At 37.1% G+C, this 22,507-nt stretch overlaps 1 protein-coding gene across 1 annotated transcript; it reads left to right on the forward strand.

The window, feature by feature from the left end:
• Positions 1 to 786: 786 nt before the first annotated feature.
• On the forward strand, positions 787 to 20,558 carry TCAIM (T cell activation inhibitor, mitochondrial). Its single transcript, XM_010080523.1, has 10 exons — positions 787 to 863; positions 5,065 to 5,200; positions 5,653 to 5,806; positions 6,967 to 7,213; positions 8,853 to 8,975; positions 11,610 to 11,707; positions 13,397 to 13,488; positions 15,729 to 15,961; positions 16,496 to 16,627; positions 20,024 to 20,558. Exons 1-10 carry the CDS (start codon positions 835 to 837, stop codon positions 20,247 to 20,249), a joined length of 1,470 nt encoding a protein of 489 aa, XP_010078825.1. The 5' UTR covers positions 787 to 834; the 3' UTR covers positions 20,250 to 20,558.
• The last annotated feature ends 1,949 nt before the right edge of the window (positions 20,559 to 22,507 follow it).

The raw sequence follows: 22,507 nt of genomic DNA on the forward strand, positions 1-22,507 counted from the left end.
AGGTCCTTTAAATGGCATACTTAGTGGGAGCATGTTATTTTGAAAAGTGCAAAGAAAAGCATATTTAAGAAAAACAGTGCATGAAAACACATGAGAAAATGTGGCTAATGGGGAGTTTCTCTCATAATCCCTAATAATTAGGTATGTGTTTGCACTCTGACATGGTGAGTGGTTTATCTCATGTTGGAAAACTCTCAATTACAGTTGCATAGTCCAGATGTTACTGGTAAAAATTACTGACTCATTTTTATGAATGCCAGCAAACTTTTGATAAAGATTTCCAGGTGTTGCTGTATGACAGTGTCTTTTCCTATCGTTTGATATTGTGCCCCCATAAAATAGTTGGCTTATACATTTTAGAGTATTACAATTTGTTTAAAAGTTTTGGACTTTGCAGAGTGAAAATTCATGTAGAATTCAATAGCTGCTATGTGTTAGTGCTTAAAAAAAGCGTCTATTTTTTTGTTTCTGTGCTTAAGGCAAAACCTGAACATCAGGAATAGTGGGAAAAAATTTCGGTAAATCATTTTGTAGGGTTTTTTCCCTAACTGGATCTTCAAATCAAAATACAATAACTCTTAATATTTTTAAGGCTCACTGTTAGTAGAAGAAACTCAAAACATTCTTATGCAATACTTTAGGTTTTATGTGTGATTTCTCAATTTTGTATTACTATTGTGACTTTAAAAGTTATCACCTAGGATTTGGAGAATGCACTGGTAAGTAATGGGAAAATATTAATGTCTATTACTAAACAGGATATTTTTCTTTTTTTTTTTTTTTTAAGTGAGTTAATGGATGGCTGAAAGTTGGTGTGACCATTGAGTTGCTGAAATGTTTTGCTGCTCGAGAGCCGTGAGGAGGTATGGCATGTTGCTGACCTAATTTACCTTTAGTGTATGTTTAAATGTTTGCTTAAGATTTGCATATATATAAAACTGGTTTGGTATTTTTGTTTAAGGCTTATTTCTTTGGCTTTCTCATCTTTACAGCTTGAAGCTTTCAACAGAGTATCCACAGTCAAAAATCCCCAAAAGCCATATGCTTGTCCTTGACTGAGATGTTAAAAAGGGTCTCAAGAAAAGGAGGGGTTTAAAAATAGCTTGATTATGAGAAAGTGGTACTCTAAATCTGAACATGATACCCAATATATTACTGCATTATTGAGTTTATTAAAGTTCAGTGTTTCAAAGTATGTTAATATATCTGTAATAATGAGCTTAATTTAACAAAGCTTTTCAGTGCCAAAGCTATAAGCCAAAATGTTAAACTTCAGAGAGATGTGAAGAAAAAGTAAAAAGAAAGCTGAAGGGAATTATGTAATCAATAAATTAAATCTAGCCTAGAGTGTGACTGCGTAATGTGTTCTAGTGGATATTGTGTTTCATATCTTTCATGATGTGGAGACAGCTGTCTTCGAAGTGGTTATGACCTTGATTTTAACATGAAGCCTTTCTCTCCTCTTCAAATCCGAGTGAAGCTCTTGGAACAATTCTTATTCCTTGTGAGCAAAGCCATAAGCATTTTTCTTGCATTTTCTCTCTCTAAATTAATTTTAATTAATTTGTTTTGTCACTTCACTTTAAGGATGCCTTTGAGTTGTCTTTCACCTTCAGTGAATGAATTCTTCCTTCTGTCACGCAGACTAATTTTGGCCTTTGAGCATTTCTCTTTTAAGCAAGTTCAAAATAGACTTTTGGCTGGAATCCTGAGCCTTCCTACTAGCATGACAGAGTTGTTGAGATACAAAACAAGGGAACTGAAGTTAACCATACTTGGCCACTTTTCTTGTACAATGCCAGATGGAAGTTTATGATTAATAAACTTGGATGTATGATTAATAGTTTCCAGGTATGTTTGAACTTTCTTGCCTAACTACTGGAAACGGCATGCAATGTAGCTTGAGAGTGGATGTGGGAAATGGTGTATAAATAAGGCGAAGAGAGAGCTGATCTTACTTCCTCCTAGCAGCTGGGTTTAGGAGGATGTGGGCTTCTTGAATGGCTGTTAATCAAAACTGATATCAGATAAGTAGGTGGTTAATTTACTGGGTTTTTTTCCCTTTGCTGGAAAGAATTTCTTTGCTTTTTACTGCTTTGTGTCTACTTGAGACAAAAAAAAAAAAAATTACTGCTACTTTTTTCCCTCAGCTAGATAACTATTTTGGTGTTTCTGGATCCAAAATGGTAAAGCATATGACCAAGTGGACTTTCATACAGTGTGCTTTGCTTCCTTTCTTGCCAGGTCAGGTGAAGGCTTTTTCCTGCTTCACTGAGCCACTCTGACCTGTTCTTGTCATTGAGAGCTTTTGCTCTGTATAAAAACATGATATTGCTCTGGTGCTTCACCATCTCCTGCTATTTTGAGTATGATCATGGGCTACAGTGATGACTAGTCTTAGAGGCTGTCTCAGATGCAGCCGGCAAGGAGGTAGCAGGGTTTTCCAGTAATACATTTTGTCTTTTTTTTTAATCTTCTGTTTAAACCATATGCATGAAAATTGTCGTAACAGTTTGAAATTCCATCAGTCATCTTACATTACAGATTTTCTGTTCCACTTTTCTACAAATATGTCTCCTGTTTTCAGCAAGCTGACTTTTAGGAGCTACTAATTAAATATTTGCCTACCTCTTCAGCAGAAAATATTAGGTTTAGTGCTTTCATGTTTCCTATTGAAGAGCTGGAAAGGTTGACAGGAAAAAGGTAAAGTAAGAGTCGTTGCATCTGCTTGACAACTCAACTATTGTCATTTACTGTTTGCCAAAATGAAAAATACTGCTTATTGTCTGAGTGCAAATTTGTGGATTTTGGGGATTTTTAAAAATTAATTAAAGCAGTTTGGAAATAGCCTCACATGTTTCTGTGTCCAGGATAGTTATTTGGTCTAGGACACTGAAAAAAATAGGTCTTAGTGAAACAGTCTTGCTTACTATTATTTATAAAGTTATTAGCTTTATGTGTATTGGAACCAGCTTTGCTTCCAGTCTGCCATATATTTTCCTGTTTGGGGCTTGCCGTTTGAGTGAATGATACTGTGAGGAGTGAAACAGCATTGTGTTCCTTAACAGAGCAGAATCCCTACCCTTCTGAGTTGCTAACTAAAATTAACGTTAATCCCAGAGAAAATGTTTGGCCTGTTGAATTTGTTAGCCTGTGAAATCAGCTAAAGGAGAAATCTGTTACTAAATATTGACCAAATGGCACTTTGATATCACTTTTATATATACTATCATTTGGTAATTAGTTTGTTAACCTGAGTATCAGCTTTGAGCTATGGCAGGAGATTTTGGTGGTCTTTAAATCAGAACTTGTTTTTCCTTTCATTTCAGTCTCCTGTTACACAAGTGTGTTCTTTGCAGAACTGTTGTTTAATTTATACATAATTGAAGGTATTCCATCTTTCATACTTTCTGAACTTCCTAGAACTTCTTCAACTTAACTTTTGTGATCTTAGATGAAACAATCTTCTTTTCCTAGCACTGAAATTCCTTTCAGTCCTGTTTTCTTCTCTTTCAGTGAAGATCGAAGGGCAAAACGTACTGTCTTTTTACATGATGATATCTTCTATAAGAGTATGTTTGGGAAAGTAGATTAACATTTTTTAAAATAACCACACATATGTGGACCTCAGAAACTAATGCAGAAAATCTTTTGATTGAATTGTGATTATTATTTGTGGTGGGTTGACGCTAGCTGCTAGACCCTAGGTGCCCACCAAAGCCCCTCTGTCACTCCCCTCCTCAGACAGACAGGGGAGAGAAGATATAACAAAAGGCTCATGGGTCGAGATAAGGGCAGGGAGAGATCACTCGCCAATTACTGTCACAGGCAAAAACAAAGTTGACTTGGGGGGAAAAAGAATTTAATTTATTGCCAATCAAATTACAGTAGGGTAATAAGAAAATGAAAACAAATCTTAACATGTCTTCGCCCTGCCCCTCCCTTCTTCCTGGGCTCAAAGGCTTTGCTCCCAGTTTCTCTGCCTCCTCCCTGCCAGCAGCGCAGGGGGTTGCAGTCAGTTCATCACACATTTTCTCTGCTGCTCCTCACTCCTGGCTCTCTTCCCTTGCTCCAGCGTGGGCTTCTCTATCTCTATGGGCTCTCAGGTCCTGCCAGGAGCCTGCTCCAGCATGGGCTCTCCAGAGGGTCACAGCCTCCTTTGCGTGCAGACACCTGCTCCAGCATGGGGTCCTAACATGGGTTGCAGGTGTATCTCTGCTCCACTATCAACCTCCATGGCTGCAGGGGCACAGCTGCCTCATCATGGTCTTTACCACGGGCTGCAGGGGAATCTCTGCTCAGGTGCCTGGAGCACCTCATCCCCCTCCTTCTTCACTGACCTTGGTGTCTGCAGAATTGTTTCTCTCACATATTCTCACTCCTCTCTTCTGACCGCTCCTGCTGTTACACAGGTTTTTTTCCTCCATCTTAAACCATTGCTGATGGCCTCAGCCTTGCCCAGCAGCAGATCCATCTTGGAGCCAACTGGCACTGGCTCTACTGGACATGGGGGAAGCTTCTAGCAGCTTCTTACAGAAGCTCTCCCTGTAGCCCCCCACTACCAAAACCTTGTCGTGCAAACCCAATGCATTATTCCTGGGTAAAATTTAATACTTTTGGCACTGCTTGAAAAATAGTGGATTTGGCTTTTTAATTTAGAGGTTCAAAAGTATGTAAGGGTTGGCTTTTAAAAGCAGCTTCAGCAGTAGCTAAGAAAAAATACCACTAAAGCCAGTCATTGTCATTCAGACTAGCTGACTGGGGAATTTTTATTTGAGCCTGCTTTGAGAAAGTAGAATAAAAAGTTATTGTACTTATTTACATGTCTTTAATCAACCATTAGCATCCACCATCTATCAAACCTGTTGGATTTACTCCATATGAATACAGCTTTGCAGGTCCCAGGGGGAAAAATCCAGCACTCAGACTTGCGATACCAGTTTTAAATTACTATACTTACACTTACTGTGAGTGTTTATTCCATTCTGTCACATTCTAATGTAATTTATATCAGTTTGTCATTTTGTTGATTGCATCGTACATAAACATTTTATACTTTATTAGGTTATGTCTGGAGAAGATATTGGTACAGTGCATTCTTCAGTCAAGAACTTTGTCAGGAGCTGATGCCATCAATGCTCTCAGACCTTTCTATTTTGCTGTGCATCCAGATTTCTTTGGCCAGCATCCTAAAGAGAGGGTAAAAATCTTTCCATGTGCTTTCTTTGTAAATGTGTTATATATATCAAGGATGGAAGTTTTCTGGTTTTCCTGCTGTCAGAGAAACAAAACATCCATTTTTAATTTAGTCATATTTTCTGTTTAATTTTTATAAAGTACTGAATCCTTCCAGTCTAACTTATAATACATGTTACTTGCTTTATCACTTTGAAATGCTGTGCATTATATTTGAATCAATGTATTTCTTTAAGCTTGAAAGCCTTAACTTTTTTTTTGAATGTACAAGAATGTACATGGTACGATTTATTCATGCAAGCGAATAGTTCCTTTATGCTGAGAATGTGAACTATATCATTACTTGTTAAGAGCAGCTGGCAGTTTGTAAAAACAAATTCTGCATGTAAGATTAAAAAGGTTTAGATGAAAACTGGACAAATTAATAATGTCTGGTTTTTTTCTTTGATTAAACAGGAAGTAAATGAAAACTCTCTGAAGAGGTTAAATGGCTACTTGGAAAATCTACAGAAGCCAGGATTTCGCTCCTTTAAGCCAACTCAGCTTACTTTTTATGTAAGAGAAAGAGAACCAAACTCTTCTAATGTTCAAGAATCCTTCAGTGCTTCAGGTGCTTTTATATTGTGCAGAACATATCTTCCTGTATTTAAATTCTGTCAGCCTTATGCAGCCATAATGACTTTTCAACTGAACAAAATCCTGTCAAACCATGAGAAGATGTAGTAGATTGGACAGCTAAGACCATTCCAAGTAATTACACATCTTAACCTTTAAAAAGCATTGAAAGAATGAGAAATTACTAAGTTGAAGTAAAGTTACAGTATGAGGAAGGAACAACACAAGTTGATGTAAATTGTTTTTTTCTGCTTTTAATACTGGTGTCATGTTTAACTGGAACAACCGTTGGGTTTTTGCAGAAAATGTATAGTACACAATATCAGTGCGCTTGTAGGATCAGTAGGAACTTATTCTGTGAGCAGAAGTTGTATCATATCTGGTGCTTTAAATTACCACGTTGTCTCTTAGCTTTGGGACTACAGAAAATATTGCCAAGTTGGGAATATTGGTTTTGATTCATTTTATTCTGCATATTTGTCTCTGATGTACCAATATGTCTTATCTGACAGATGAGTTTTATATTCTCTATCGTGCTAGTCAAAACTCTTGAGCAAATTGTGAAAGACCCTAGTGCTAGAAAACAAAATAGTGGTGTTATGTCCAGTCTACTTAAAATAACAGTTGAACTGGCAGTTGTGTTCTGCTCTTGAGTCTTAATACTTGCTTGCTTTCTAACAGGGTAGTTAGGCCCAGTAGCTAGGTGATTGGACTTAGTTTTAGCCAGTGTGCAAGTGTAATGTTTTGTTCTGAAGCTTCTGTTTGTAGCCCATGAAGAGCTGTTGTAGTACTGCATTTCTACAGTAAAGTATATCCTAAGCGATGATCAGGAATAATGTGAAATGTGTAGAGCTGTTGGACAAAACCGCCACTGCCAAAGCAAAAGCATCCTTTTTTGGGTTATGCATCTGTGGTGAGGTTTCCAATTTGTCCAATGATTCAGATAGTTAAAACAGCTCTGTTTATATTTTTGGTCACATAACAGTTTTAAATGTTGAACTGCACTCGAATTTTGCAGTGAGTATAGAAATAAAAATATAATAATTTCCAACTATGTACACCTTGTTTGAATGCTTCTAAGATGAGAGAAATAAGAATGCACTTACAATACTTGTAATTAAGTAATACTAATTTTGTGGGACTTGTATTTTATAGGGTTTCGAGCAGTCAGTTTTACATTACATACTAGGGATCTCCTGAGCACAGTATTAGATATTCTCAACTCCTGCAGTTTATCTACGGAGCATGTTCAAAGTTTGAATGTGAATGCTCAGCCCCACAACGAAGCAAAAAGTGCACTGAACAGACCTATCAAATGGGATAAGACTTATTATTCATTTACTGGATTCAAGGATCCTGAGGAGGAACTAGAACAAGCCCAGAGAGTGGAAACAACTTTAATGTATGTAAGGCTTTTATTCAACTGATATTTTGTAACCTAAATTGGTCTTATTCTAATGTGGATTTTTTTTTTAAAAGGCAGTCAGTAAACATCCTGAACAATACAAAACTTTTTTGTCTAACATGTAATTCTGTCACATTTTTTTTAATAATTAAAGAGAGTTCAGATGAGCTCCTGGCATAACTAGCATGCCAGCTAAGCCAAAGCATTTTTGTCTCTTTGCCAGCATTCATGTTTGGTCAATCTTGTTTTGGTTTATTTAGTTTTCCAGTTTGTTGGAATATTGGTGGTGATTCAGAAGGAGGCAGAGGTTCTACTTACTCCAAATAGCACCTTACATCTTACAGAACTGCTGTAACACAAAACTATGAAGCTATTAACTTTATTGTTAATATTTAATTACAACATTCTGTTGGGGGTGGGGAGAGACAATACATGAAAATTAGGGTTAGAATGTTTATATTTGCCAGATATCTTAGTGTTGTGTTTCTGATTTGTTGTTCAGTTTACCAACATTAATATTTAAATTGAGGCAATTATAAATACTGAACTTGAATTAAATGCAGCATGTTGTGTATTAGAAGTTGGTTGTTTATTAACTCTGTGTGCTCATTTTGGGGAAGGATGAAAAATACTGACTTGAGAAACTTTTTGTAACAGTAAGACTTAGGTGCTATTTGAAATAAACGCAGAACTGTGGTGGCAGTATCTTTGGAGGACAGAATACCCATCATCCTGCCTAGCACCTCGCAAATAAATCTACTATAATATTTGCTACTGTGAAACACTTAACTGAGGTTTAAGGTAGAATATATTTTTACTTATTTTTACACACTTACAGGAAATGCAACGAATGGTTACATACTAACGGTCTGGTTTTTATACCTACCATGTGGCATTGGGCCTCTCACTTCTGAGATGGAATTTTTTCACTTAAATACAGTATGCAAATAGAAGTATTTGTTTGTAAAAATAAGAGTATGAAAATAAATGTATGCTGTGAACAAAGGCTCAGTCTCTTTTAAGAGTAGCTTTTTCCTAGAAATTGAATGATTATTTATTGAAAGTTTTAGATAAGCTCAACCAGTCATGTTCACCTGGTTGTGATTATTGACAAAAGAACTGTAAAACTTAAACCTGTTTAATCTGTGTTCATCCCAGCTCTGTAAGAATACCTCACTTGGCCCTTTAGTACCAACTCCCTTATTTGACAGTCTGTTCTGATCACCTTGGTCATTTGCTTGGGGTTTTTTAAAGACAGACATGCAAACTTCTTTCATTTAAGCACTAAGTTCTGAAGCTGCCCCCCCCCGGCAAAATCACACTAATTGCTTCTCTACACCTTTCACACCTTTCAGAGTCTTACAGTTGTAATGCTGTCAGTGTCTTCTGGTTCAATTTGATTCCCTAGTCCCCCTGAAAACATTAAGTAACAGGTTTCCCTTTTTGGGTATCTTAAGGTGAAGTATTTAGCAATTTCAGTTTCTGTCCTCTACTTAAAAAAAACCAAAAAAATCCCTTTATCTGGTAACTTGAAGTAAAACATTAATGTTAACAGTAAGAATTCAGTTGTACTGTTTGCATGAAAGATAGTACAGAGTACTTCTACTGTTGTGGGTTTTTTCTCTTTCTCATTCAGATCCTGGCTAGATGATAATGAAGCAGGTGCAGTAAAAAAGCTGAAAAGGAGTTTGCCACTTAGAAAAGAACTAGAACGTTTAAAATTTGAACTCTCTCATCAACTCCAGCTCTCGGATATCAGGTAATAAATTAGATCAGTTGGACTTTCATTAAGATGGTCAGAGCAGGGAAGTGTTATGTAATACTGTGCCATGAGCTTTAAAGGCTTATTCCAAACCAGCTGTATTTCATATATGTAAGTGTTATTGCACTCAGTAATATTTTTCCAGAAGAGTTCTACTGGGACAGAAGTTCCCTGTTACAATCTGCTTAAAAAAGCCTAGTATTTGTAACTAATAACATAGGCTCCAGCTGAGGCAAACACATAAGCACTTGAAATACGACCTGTGCGTATGCATTAGTTTGGGTGTTTTGCTGGATAAAATGGCTCTTCCTGAATTCAGGTGAGTATCTATGAAGGTAACTAGATTGGCAGTGAAATGCAGCTTTGCAATGATACATATCAACATCCTATAAAGGCTTGATAAAAATGTTCTTTCCAGTGTCTTGTTTTCCACGCTCCAGAGAAGGAGGAGGCTTGCTTGAAAGGGCTGGGTGCAGTTGGTGACCTTGATTCTTCAGAATATTTTTCAGAAAATAATTTATAATTCTTTTTTGAATATTGTCCCTTCAAATGAAGATGTTCTGAGGTGGGATATTCAGGATGGGAAAATGGCAGTGAGGGTATTCAATAATGGGGAAAATAGACTTTGGGGGATTATTTCAAGGGCTAGTCTGTTAAATTCTCCTTTTAACCACAAAAGAGAGAGATGGAGCTTCTGAAGTCATGCTTTTGGTCCTTTTCCCCCGTGAAAGAGCTTGGCTTCCTTTAAGCGGAAGCCAGTTTTTGTGAACACAATTTCTAATCCTCTGCAACTGCACTGTGGTGGTTTGTTTGTTTGTAAGTTTCTGAAACAGTCTTCAGTATTAACTGTGTAGGTTTGTTTTTATTCATGGCTTATATTTATTTTTTTTATAGTTTATGCTTTTAAAATAAACCAAAACTATTGTGTTCCGTGAAGAGTTATTAACCTTCCAAGAGCTGTATTACCATAATTCTGAAAAGAATGTGTCAGGAATCTGACAAGCAGGTATCTTAATAAGAAACTATTACTTGTGTACTACTGCTGCAGCCTCACACCAGTGTTCAGAGGTTTGAAAATAATGGGGTCATTAGCTTTATTCCATGTATAAGTTTAGGACAACTGAGGAAGAGGTAGGATCTGTAAGGCACCTTTTTACCTTCCTGCCTGGTGCTACTGAAAGGAAAGTGATATTGCCAGGTAACAATAAATAGTTATTAGAATTACTTGCATTATAATAGATCAAATTGCCTCAAGTGCTGTGGCATAGTCCCATTTTCTGCCTACCAGAGTGGCTTTTTGCCAGTTAGATTTCCATAAACAAGATTATGTGGGTTGACCCCAGCCAGCAGCTGAGCATCCACACAGCCACTCACTCATATACCCCCAGCGGGATGGGAGGAAGAGAATAGGGAAAAGCAAGAAAACTCATGGATCAAGGTGGAAGTTTTAATAGGTGAAGTGAAACAAAGTTGTGTGTTCAAGCAAAACAAAAGGAGAAATTAGTCCACTACTCCATGTTGGCAGGCAGATGTTTACCTGCTTCTGGAAGGCAGGGCCTTGGCATGTGTAGTGGTTGCTTGGGAAGACAAATGCCATAATTATGTGGGTCCCCCCTTTTTCATCCTTTCCCACAGCATTTATTGCTGACCATGATGTCATATGCTCTGGAATATATATCCCTTTGGTCAGTTGCAGTCAGCTGTCATGGCTGTGTCCTTTCCCAGCTTCTTGCCCACCCTAGCCTACTCACTGATGGCAGTGGAGTTTGGGGGGCAGGGAAGAGAAAACCTGGACACTGCATCAGCACTGCACAGTAGCCAAGAGATTGGTGTGTTATCAACACTATTTTACTAAAAAATCCAAAACACAGCAGTGCTGTGAAGAAAATTAACTCCATCCCAGCCATACCAGTACAGTAAGGGATTGGTAATTTCCCATTATGACACAATTTTATATCAGCTATAAGTTTGTAAAAGAATTGTAATTTTTCAATACGCTGGGGCAACTTTACAATTTAAATCCTTTTTGAAATTTAATTAATAGTGTGTCTGATCTGTCTGTGATGGAAGAGATGTCAAAATGACGTAATACCTGGCTGCTATATGGTTTAACATATATTAATAGATGCAAAAATTATTCCACTGTAAAATATGATTATACATAGGAACTTATAATGGGAATCAAATGTTTGTTGGGCTAGGAAGTGAAAAGGGGAAAAAAAGACAACATCCTTATATACAGTATTTGCTTCTCTAGACAAACATTACACAATGTACAAACAGAAACAGAGTGCCACGTGACTGAACCAAATCCTGATCTGTCTGTTGCTATTTACTTGCTAACCCCCTTATTATGGGGGGAGAGCTTTCCAAGTTCTGTTCTGTCTACCAGGTTTTATATTTATTTTTGCTATATCTGGGTTTATTCTTTTTTTTTTTTTTTTGGCTCTCACTTTACCAGAGATTGTAAAACTTTATTTAGGCTTTTATGTGTTCAATTAGCATATGACATGGACAGCTTTTCAGTGGGCCTTTGCATTTATTACTCTTGAAGTGTTAATGTTTGAGTTGGTTCTGTGTTTTTTTAATAATGCTGAGAATTAAATGCTTTCAGTTGTATTTTTTATTTAGGTGGCAGAGAAGCTGGGGTGTGGCTCACCGCTGTAGCCAACTACACAGTCTAGGTCGCTTAGTCCAGCAGGGACCTGAAGTATTAAAGAATGTTAAAGGTATTTCTGTTGCTTATTTCATATATCCTAATATGGTATTGATTCAAAGATGAGCATGAGTCTTCTGTGACAAGGGAGCTCTAGTGCTTTTCATGAGTGCTTTTGATAACTGCAAAAAAACCTGCCAGGTTTACTGAAAAGCTGGTGAGAACTTAGAATTTAAACTACTGAGTATTTTTTAAAGTGACCTTTCCATGCAGTGTATTTTCTACACTCAGCTTCTATTTTACGTCTTAATAAATGCAAACTGAGTGGGTTGAAGGCACTAGACTTACTACTAACAGTGAAAGTAAAAAATCCAAACTGAATCTCTGAAGGGTGGTGGTAGATGGTAGGTAGATTCAAGACAAAAATGCTGGTAGCTCTCTGAAGAGCCAGTATAAGGAGAACCTAGTAGAATACTTTTAAAATTGTATTGTCTTCTGTTATCATGCGTGTTCCATAAAATACTTATATTGAAGTCTGTTATCTTCTCAGGAAAGAAAAAAATATTCTGTAAATCTGGCATACCATTTTTCTCATACAGCTGTTTGACCTGTGGCAGTAGCTGTTTGCTCTAATTGTAACTCCACATTTTATGCCTGTCTGTAGATATTCAGTTTTGAGTGGCTTTTATTTGAAGGTTCACTTAATCCTTTGTCAAAAGACAGAGTGGATAGGACAATAAGTAGTAGTTTTAAATTGTATCGGGTTTCAAATTAGTTTCTTTACCTAAGCATGCTAAGGATTTAAAGCACTTGAAAAGTCTCCCTTGTGAACCTGTTGCAGTCTCCATCTTTGAAGATCTTTAATAATATACTGGACAAATACCTGTCAGTAATTTTGCAGGTTCAGTTAATCTTGCCTTGGAGTACAAAGATGCCTTAAAGTCAGTGTTGTTTTTTCTTAATAATCTTGGAAAACTGATTTCTGAGAGCAGAACCTTCTATTTAAGCCTTGTCTTGCAGATTAATACATCCCACTGAAGACTTTTGTGGAAGCTTATTTTGATAAGTAGCTGTGCTTTTACCCTAAAGAATTCTTGAGAATCTTTGTACTTCACTTTAGATTAAGAAAAAGAAAAAAAAAAAAACCAAAACAAAAACAACCCACACTCAGACTGAAAACTGATTTGGCCTCCCAAAAAATAAACCTAGCATTATCCTTCTATGTTGTCTCTACTCTTTCTTAAAAAACCAAAACAAAACAAAAAACCAAAGCAAAAATACCTAACGTGAAGGTGCTTCTCACAGCTTGCATATTGTAGACAGTTCTGTGGAAGTAGTGTTGAATGGCTCTGCTAATAGTTCTTTGACCAACCCTCACCTTCTTGATATATACTTTAAGCATATAGCATATATTTCCTAGTGTACACGTGATTTGTCCAGATTCTTTGGCTATGCTGTCTGATAAGATTTTCTCTTACTATAAAAGTAATCTTTTGAAGAAAAAAAGTCCAGTTAACTAAAAATCTGTCACATTTTAACATGGAGAAGGCAAATCCTAGGTAAGGTTTGTATGAGAGAAATTCTTGAACTGGAGTTTTCAAGAATCACTCTTTCAAATTTTGAGAATAACAAAAGCACCTACTCATGTGTGTGATGTAGAAATATGTTGCTTGTGACATGTTAGTAGCATATTTAAGCCTTAAGTAACTGTGGGAATAATTGCAATAACTCAAATTAGTAAAGATCTTTGTTTGATCTTTAGGGCGCACAGTGGTATTTACGGACCGTTCAGGTATGAGTGCAGCAGGCCACATAATGCTGGGGACCATGGATGTTCACCACCACTGGACCAAAGTAAGATTTCAAAGTAAATTTTAATGCCTCTTGTTACTACATCCCTTTTTTAAACTATAACCAAAATATTAATTGGTGTAGATAACTGATGAGTCATTTAAAGCAAACATGTTTAAAATAACTGTGTACCCTACATTCTAAATTTGATGCTGTGATATACTGCTACTAACAACAATCATTGTCAGATCTTTACTGCTGCTTTCACTAACAAATCAGTCATATCCCTGATTAGATATAAAGAAAACTAATTTGTTATGCAGTGTTCCAGCCTATGCAAAGAGCACTGGCAGAATATTTCATTATCCGTAAAGAACTCATTCCCATGAAGAATTTCAGATTTTTATTCAGATTTTTTGTAAAAATGGGACTTAAAGGGAGTTGTGAAGTGGTAATTTCAGTAAATGTCTGCTAACCAACCCTGTGAATCCACTTCGTTCTTTTAGGCAGATAATGTGGATTTTGCAGAAATTTATCTTTAGTGACTATGCAAATTCTGCTGTTGCTTGTGTAAAGTTCAGAGTTGATAAGCTTTCTGGCATCCTGAATGATAAAGTATTATATGCAAAGGGCCACAAATAACATATGTAGTGATATCAGCATGTCACTTAAGGAAATTTTCTTGAATCTTGGTTGCTGAAATATTGATAGGTCTATCAAAAAATATTTCTTTGTAAAGGATTTAATTGGTGGACTTTCGTAGTTGTGAATTTCACTTGGCTAGAATATCAGAATATTCTGTTTCTGTATTCCAATCAATTAATACTCTGAAAATCTAGTGCTCAGTCCAAAGCTTTCCCTGGTGGTTGTTTGAATTTTTGCTTATGTGTTTCACTGAGGGAGAAAACAAACCATGGTTTGTTAATCTAGATGATTTACAAAAGCTTAAACTGAGAAACCAGAATTTAATGCAAAACTTTCTACTCTGAGATTTGTAAGTATTCATAGGCATTGGGATAAAAATGTTCTTCTGATTAATACTAAGATACCACTTTCCCTTGAAAAGGGAAATGCTTCCTCTCTCTAACTTTTGCCAGGGGGTTTCTGAAGGGGTCATATATCTGCATAAAGTATTGTACAGATCAGACAATGTGTAGAGTTAGTTGTGGTGGTGATATTTTCTTTGGAGGACAGAGGAGAGAGGTATGTATTTGAACCTGAAAATGGGGCTTTTTATTTTCAAATGCGCTGAAGATCATGTTAGGTGATACACAGAAAAAGTCAGTGAAAATCTTTGTAAGGTTGGTTAGCAGCTTGCTTTTTAAATAGTAGAATTTTTGTCCAATTCTAACCCATTTTAGAAAGCAGTCTTAAGTGCTAGTACTTCTGTTACTATTAGCAAAAGGACGCAGTAGAATAATGTCCAAGTCAGTCTGTAGAATGCTTAGTCAGAGCATTTAGAGGATTTTTGCAGTTTTTCTCTATAACAAATGGAAATGCTGAACCAGTGGATTTTATTGTGCTAAAAGCTGCTCTGATTCTACTACTGTCTTGACTTTCTAAAGACATTATTCTGAAATCACTTGACTTGTTCCAGCAGCAGTATTTTTTTTTTCCTGTGGAAAACTGTTCTAGTAATAACTGGGTATACAGTAAGTAGTGCCTATTACTGCAGGCTCTCCTTTTTCACTTGTAACTCTGTTCCAGCCTTCTCCCTATCATACCTTCTGTGTCTCAACTTACAAGTCTGATCACTTCTTAACTTTTTCTGATACAGATTTTATAAATTTAGAGGTGTGGTACCGTCCTCCTTTCTCCTCCCTTCAGATTCAAGACAAGCTAGGTCGTCACCCAAACCTTTGGAAATAACGAGTTCCAGCAGCAGAGACTCTCTTCTTTTTTGAGAATGGGTATAAATTAGGCTGGCAAAACCACTTTTGATTGCATGTGGAATAGCTCTACCACTACAACTGTAGTGATTTTATATAGGCCTCAGATTATAATTTTTTTTGATCGACTATTAGTTTCTGTATATATAAAGGACATCCATCAATCTTGTTACGACCTCTTAGTGCCTTTATAGGATAAACACTGAAAATACTTATGAGCTTATTCCGTTATATCTTGCCCCAGAATATATATACTTTATGATTTTTGGTATTCTTTGATTATTTTTTTTCCCCTTGGGTTCCACATTTGCGTTGTTAAGTGCCTCTTCTTTTGTAGTTTCTTGTTATTTTTTTCATTTCTTAAAATCAAGTTATATGCTTTGTGACATAGGAAATGTTTGTGTATATGCACAGCTTTTTGAGAGATTGCCAAATTATTATAAACTTCAAAAAAGGCTACTGTTCTTAGAAGATCGGATAAGCCAACTTCTGGGAGGCATACAAGTAATATATATTGAAGAACTGCAACCTCTGTTGACTCTAGAAGAGTACTACGAGACTCTGGACTCTTTCTATAATAAATTACGTGACAGTAGACTACTTTTTCATCCTCGCAGTCTACGAGGCTTGCAAATGATTCTGGAAAGGTAGGTATTTGCAGGAAAGGTTTATTCCTTTTAGAGCTTTTACTGCTTTGGGGTTGTTTTTGTTACTCTGATTATTGTTCTCACCAAGAAGAAAACTAATATAATCTCAAATTTTCCTTATCTTTTTGTGTCTAAAGGTTTTAAGTGCCTTTTTATGGGTTAAGGAGGAGTCAGATTGAAGAAAATCTTCATATTTCATTCAAGTTAGAATCAGAGTTCTATCTTTATCTTAGTGTTGTGTGGGGTTAAATACAAAGTTTTATGTTCTCAGGTCAACACTCAGCTGTGTATGATGGTGCTGCTGTTTATATTTTTTTAGTATTGTCAGCAGAGTTGCTTTTGAAATGTAATTTTAGAAAAGCTTTATGTACGATGCTTCTGTATTCTTGTGACCCAAACTTGATTCATTTTTACCAGTTATTCTGATTGTGTTTAATTAATATTATTTTATCTTTGTTCTGAAAGTAGTTAATTGTAAATACTTGAGTAAAAACAAAGAATATGTTGGGTTTTATTTCCATCATGTTTCATTAGTGACAGATATGCACCAAGCTTACATGAATTTGGACACTTTATGATCCCAACAGTCTGTGATCCAGCAACTCTTCAATGGTTTATTTTTGCCAAAGCACAGGAAGCAAGAGAGAATCTGAAAAGAAAGGAAGAGTAAGTGTTTATATGACTACACTTAGCTCACGAAAATCTTTGCATGTCATATGTTTTATTTGAAGGAGGAGGAGTACTTTGAAGAATGTATTCATGTTCTTTTGGTGGAAAAAAAACTTGTGTTTATGAAATAAACTTTACCTGTCAGCTTTGCCAAGCTAAAAATTTCAGTGTTCAGCGAACACAGTCAGTTGTTAGAAAATTCCCATCCTTTGCCTTGTAGAAACAGTTGTACTTTATTCAGAAATAAGATCTTTGCTTAAAAGACAAAATTATGTAATTTTTTTTACAATTACTTCCCCAAAGGAGAGGTGGGGTTTTTTTTAAGGAAGAGGCCATTTTATTGAATAAGAAAAGCAACAAACTTCTATTAACGTTACTAACATTGTGACAAGAAAATTGTCAAATCTAAACTAAAAATAACTGAGACTGACTGGAAAATTATTATTTCTAGTTTTTTGTCAGTTAGGTGAGGAAAGGATTAGTTAGCACCTAGTGAGGGTAAGAAAAAAAATGGGAGTAGAATTATGAGAGAAAAACTTCCTTGATACTCTTTCACAGATGCAAGCGCCATGAGAGAGGTTACAATAGTGATTCATAGTACCTTACTTAATACTAAGTCCATGACTTGTGATATCCAGCAGAACTGTAAATTTTGTTCTTGACCTTGTATGTGTCTTTGAGGATTAAGAGGATGAAGGAGAGATACTGGTTTTATTTTCAATAAAGTACTATGATAGGTTAACTGGATGGTACTGTCCTTCTAGACGTTGTTACTACAAGTTTATTTTTCTGCTTTGGAAAGCTTTTAATAAATTGTTGAAATCACACTGTCATGAGTGTATGTGTGATGTATATATACATCCAGATATTTTTTTGTGAAGGTTATTTTACAGCCTGAGTCTTACTGAAGGCTTTATGGTTTTAGCTCTGTTAAGATCTGATTACTTCGAAGGATGTATTTTGGAGATGGACTTCGGTAAAACATTGAGGTTTGTTGGAATTTTTCCATAACCCTAGTCCAGCTTTGAAGTTATTTTATCAATATAATTACTGCTGGATAGCCTTCTGTGTAGCTGTCCATATGTGACAGCTGGGAAAGTATTGTCTGTAAAGGTTGGGAGGGATGTTGTAGCAAATGCATGTATTTGCATCCGAGTAACTCGCTCTCCAAAAAATCTCACACTAATCCAGGAAAAATGTCATCTTCAGGCTAGCAGTGAAAGAATTATGGGACTCCCCTCAGAGTACAAGCAGCTGTGTTGTAAGAATGTAAGGGTCAAGCTAAATATCTCTGCTCTTCTGTGTGCTGATGATTGCTGGTTTATATAAAATAATAAAGAACAATTATACTGGGTCATATTGAACATATGTCCCATCATCTGTTAGCTTGAAGAAAGGCTGTATGAGTGGGGCAAAAAATGTGGTGGGTTTTTTTACTCTGTACTTCTTCACAGTTTCTGACTGCACTTAGGAAAATACTTGAAGCTGGAAACATTATCTCATCTTAACAGTGTTCAGCAAATCTTCTTTTTTTCCCCCCCCTATTTATTCGCTACTTTTTGAGCCAATTTGCACATTGTGGCTCCAAAATGTCCCATGGCAGCAAATTGCACAGTTGAATTACATATAGCATGTGTATATGAAGGAAGGAAGAAGCGTCCTTTGTTCTATAGACGCATGGCCTGATCATTTAATTTGGCGTTCTCTTGCTCTTATGCTGTAGGAAATACAGAACAGTCATTCTGTATTTATCACCTCTCTGGGGTTTTTTTGTGGGTATGTCATACTTCCCCTTAGTTGTCTTTTTACTGATGTTGAAAACTCCTATTCCACTTATTGCTTCCTTGAACAGAACCCATTCTGTACTTCTGATTTTCCTTTGCCTCCTGTGGTTGTTAAAGGGGCCCTGAGATAAAGGAAAATATTCTGAGATGTACTGGATTTACTTTGCACGTGCAGATGAATGTTTTACATGCAGTAAACAGTATAGCATAGCTGGAATTCTCTATGCCCTGATACACTGGGGAGTTCAAACGCTGCTGCTCTAGAAAATGGTCTTGTCTGTGTGGATAATGTCAGTCATCTTCTAATGCTAGTTTTAGTATTCATCTAGTTCTCCTTCCCTTGCTTTTGTACAAGTATCAGTTTTGTGGTGGAGGTGTAAGCCTCCTTGTGGAAGTGACTGAAAGTAAACCTGCAGTTCTCACTATGTGCAGCTATCTTTATATCCTTCAAGGGAGCCTGAGGTTTCACAGAACAAGAAAGCTTGATGCTCAGGTATTGGAGACTGTGCTCAGGAAGGTGGTGCAGATAACGGTCAGTAGAGAGGGCATGCTCGCTCCAGGTTAACTCACTGGCTCAGTTCAGCCCTGACTGCCAGAGCTGGGCTGGGCTCGGCTCTTACAGAGCAATATGAATGCCTCAGCACAGCATAGTTCCATGCAAGTGCATGGAGATCCCAAACTGAGCTCTGGAGAGTGGTGTTGAGCCCCTACAGTAGCGTTTTCACATGAGTCGAATAGTCTCAGTAGCTGTGACCATGCTTAGCTTGAGAAGGTTCATGTCCCAGCAGCTCTGCAAATGTGCCGCTGCTTTGTAACTCCTCCCCTGTTTAGCACAGGGTCTGTGTTCTAGGGCAGCAATGGTGCTGTTTCTATAACTAAGCTGGATTGGGAAGAAATATAGCTATATTAATCTGGCAATTGCCTGAGCTAGTAAGGCTCACCGAACCTGGACTGTGTCTGCATCAGATGATCCACAGTTCTAGTGAGTCTTAATTAATTCTGCACATTAACTTTATTTCTGAGGAGTCTGAGTTTGCCATGTGGTGTCTTACCACTTTGTCTGGGGTGAGTGGAAAAAATAATGTGCAAGCTATTAATTCCTTATTCCAAGTACTTCCTGCAAGTAGTAAGTTACTAACACATCTAATATGCATCAGGTGACTGCAGCTGTCATCCATTGTTTTTGATGACATGCTGAGTACTGGTCTTAGTTCAGATGACAGAGTAGTTACTAACATGATTTTATTCTTAAAGCTTACACTTTCAAGGCTATTTAGGTAATTCCATCCCTTAGATTAAAAATGGAGCCTTGTAGGATTTTTATTTTGGTATTTTTCCCCATTATCTTATGAGCAAAAAAATGTCATGGTGCAGGCTCTCAAATGTAACTCTGCATAGGCATGCTGTTGCCCATAGTCATGGAAGCATGTTCAGTCTAGCCTCTGAGGTAGACAGGGGTATCAACCTGCACCAAAATCTCAGCTGCACCGTAGCTGTACATGAAGTAACACCTTTGTTTATGTTCATATAACCTACAAATAGACTTATTTGACCTTTTTTTAAAAGAGATTATGTTCTAATTTTGTCACTGTATGTCTTCATTTGCTAGGATGATGATTACAGAAAAAGAGCTAATCGATACTTCCACTGAAAAATTTTCTTTGGATCGACTGTATAAGGAACCCAGTGTTTCCAGTGCGCAGATGATAGATTGTTGCAAGCGGCTGCTAGAAGAATCGTTGCCATACTTACAAGGCATGCACCTTTGCATTTCACATTTCTACTCTGTGCTGCAGGATGGAGACCTGTGTATACCTTGGAACTGGAAAAACTGAGGACATATCTGATAATCAGATGAATTGTTTATTTTCTGTAAGAGGCTATAAATATGAAAGTTTTTAAGAGTAAATTATTTAAATCTGTATTTTGATACTAGTATGCAACCTGCAAATTTTCTTCTAACTGCTGCTCAAAAAGGATCAGAGTCCTAGACAGTTTGCACAATGCGCAATATTGACGGTTCTGGGAAAGACATCTGTACATTCTTCATACTACTGTAGGAGTCCTAGTGTATGGTAGCAGTTGTGAAACTGCATTTTTTGTAGTGATTTATGAAAATACATTAAATTTCAAGTCTGCAAAAATGTGCATGTGTATTTTTAATATATATGAGTATTGACAGATATAGTACCCTCTTAAACGAAGAGGGTACTACTCAAACAAGGCATCATATGTTATCTTAAGGGGTTAATGGAATGCAAAAGTTGAGTACATAAGTTATCTGATGTCAATATTGGCATTTCATATTGCTGCCTGTTACTGAATTAAAAAAAAAAAAGACAAGGGAAAAAACATCAGAGTATTTCTACTTTGCAGAAGAAAGCAGTCCATTAACTTGGTCTGTACAGTAGAGTGTCATATACTGGTCCAATATTGTTGCCTTAGAATTTCAAAGTATGCCAGTTGTAATGTCTGCAGTTACTTTAAAGGAGATGTCATTCTCTTTTTGTTTTCTGGCATTTGCTCCATAAATGCAATCCTCTTTACATACACTGTAACAGATTGCAAATCCCATTGACAACACTTAAAACCTGAGTAGTTTAATGTGACATCTAAGGAAAGGAAGCATTGGTTTGTGTGGGATTGTCTGCAAGAGTAAGTACCTCTCAGTGAGAGCAAGGATCTTTACTGGTACTTTATTCCTTGAAAGACATGAAATAAAGTGTGAATGTATGTCAACACTTTTTCATTGTGATATATGCCAAGATGCGTTTTGTATTTGGGTTACTACTTTGCAAAATATAATTTGAGAAGAACCAACTGCTTAATGTTTCTGGACTTGAATTCACCTATAACAACTGGTAAAAAAGGAATTGTTAAATGCTTACTTGCCTTGTATTTATATTTGCACTGAGCAGATAAATTGTTGTGGTTCTCTGTTTTCTCCTGTTGAAAGGCTAGGTGTCAAGTTGTTTTATTATGTTACCAAACTTAAAAACCCCTATTGTGATCTCAAACGTGTCAATTTTAAAACATTGAGACAGAAGCTGGGACTTTCTCAGGCCTTTAATTTGGCTGAATTACTAGGAATTCCTGTATAAGTGCTGAAGATCAGTTGATAGTTTCTTCTGAGTAGTTAACTTCCATTGCAGATTACTTCCCCTCGCTCCAGCTAGCACTGACCATAGTGTCCATGTCCCAGCTGTGCTAAGCAAGTGAGCCAGTCCTGTCAGTGGCAGCCTGGCAATATTCCCTGTAACAGCCCTTGGAAAGTAGAATGTCTTCAGGAGTAGAAGGTGAGTGTAGTAATTTTTTTCTTCTTGCTTAAATTGAAGACCTGTGAGGGATCATTCAGGCAAAAAGCAGCTGTTCCATATGAATGTAGAGGAGATAAAAGTCTGAGGGAAGGTGAGCAGACTCGATCAAGAGCCTTGTGATTGTGTGAGAACTGATGCTATCATCACAGAAAGCAGTGACTAGACCTAGGGCCCTTTTCTTTGCAGTGTAGAGAAGACTGGAACTGGCTGGAGGAGGAGACGTAAGCTGTGAAGAACCCTTATGAAACAGAGCGTGGGATGTTTCTGAAAGTGAAAAGGGGCAGTGAAGACCGCAGCCTGGAATTGGGGATAGGAGTAGGCAAGGGCAGGCAGGAGGGAACAGGACCGAGTTGAAATGTGGGAGCAGTGGAAATAGTTGCTGTTAGGCACCTCCACTCTGGGAGAGAGCTGAAGAGTCTCAGTGTTCCTTCTAACGGGGAAGTAGCCAAAATCCTCTGGCCAAATGTGTCAGCCCTCTGAGCGGCATGGCAGCCTGCTCTTCTGATGGTTACCCCACCATCAGCTGGGGTCTTGGGTCTGTTCCAGTACTACTGCTATCCCACCAGAGAGGTGCTCAGCTCAGGTGCCGTAGGGGTAGTCCTTCCATTTTCTGTTAGGTTTTGTTTTCCTTTGTTTTTTTCCTGAGTTCCGAAAGAGATGCACATCAAAATCTCTGAAACTGCTCAAAAGTTGAGCAATATAAAAATGAAGGTCACATATATACTTCAGTAATTCAGCATGGTAAAGTCTGACCCTCAATAGAGTTATTTTGCTGT

The sequence above is a fragment of the Pterocles gutturalis genome, unplaced genomic scaffold (assembly GCF_000699245.1).
Source record: "Pterocles gutturalis isolate BGI_N339 unplaced genomic scaffold, ASM69924v1 scaffold21394, whole genome shotgun sequence".
Classification (NCBI taxonomy): domain Eukaryota; kingdom Metazoa; phylum Chordata; class Aves; order Pterocliformes; family Pteroclidae; genus Pterocles; species Pterocles gutturalis.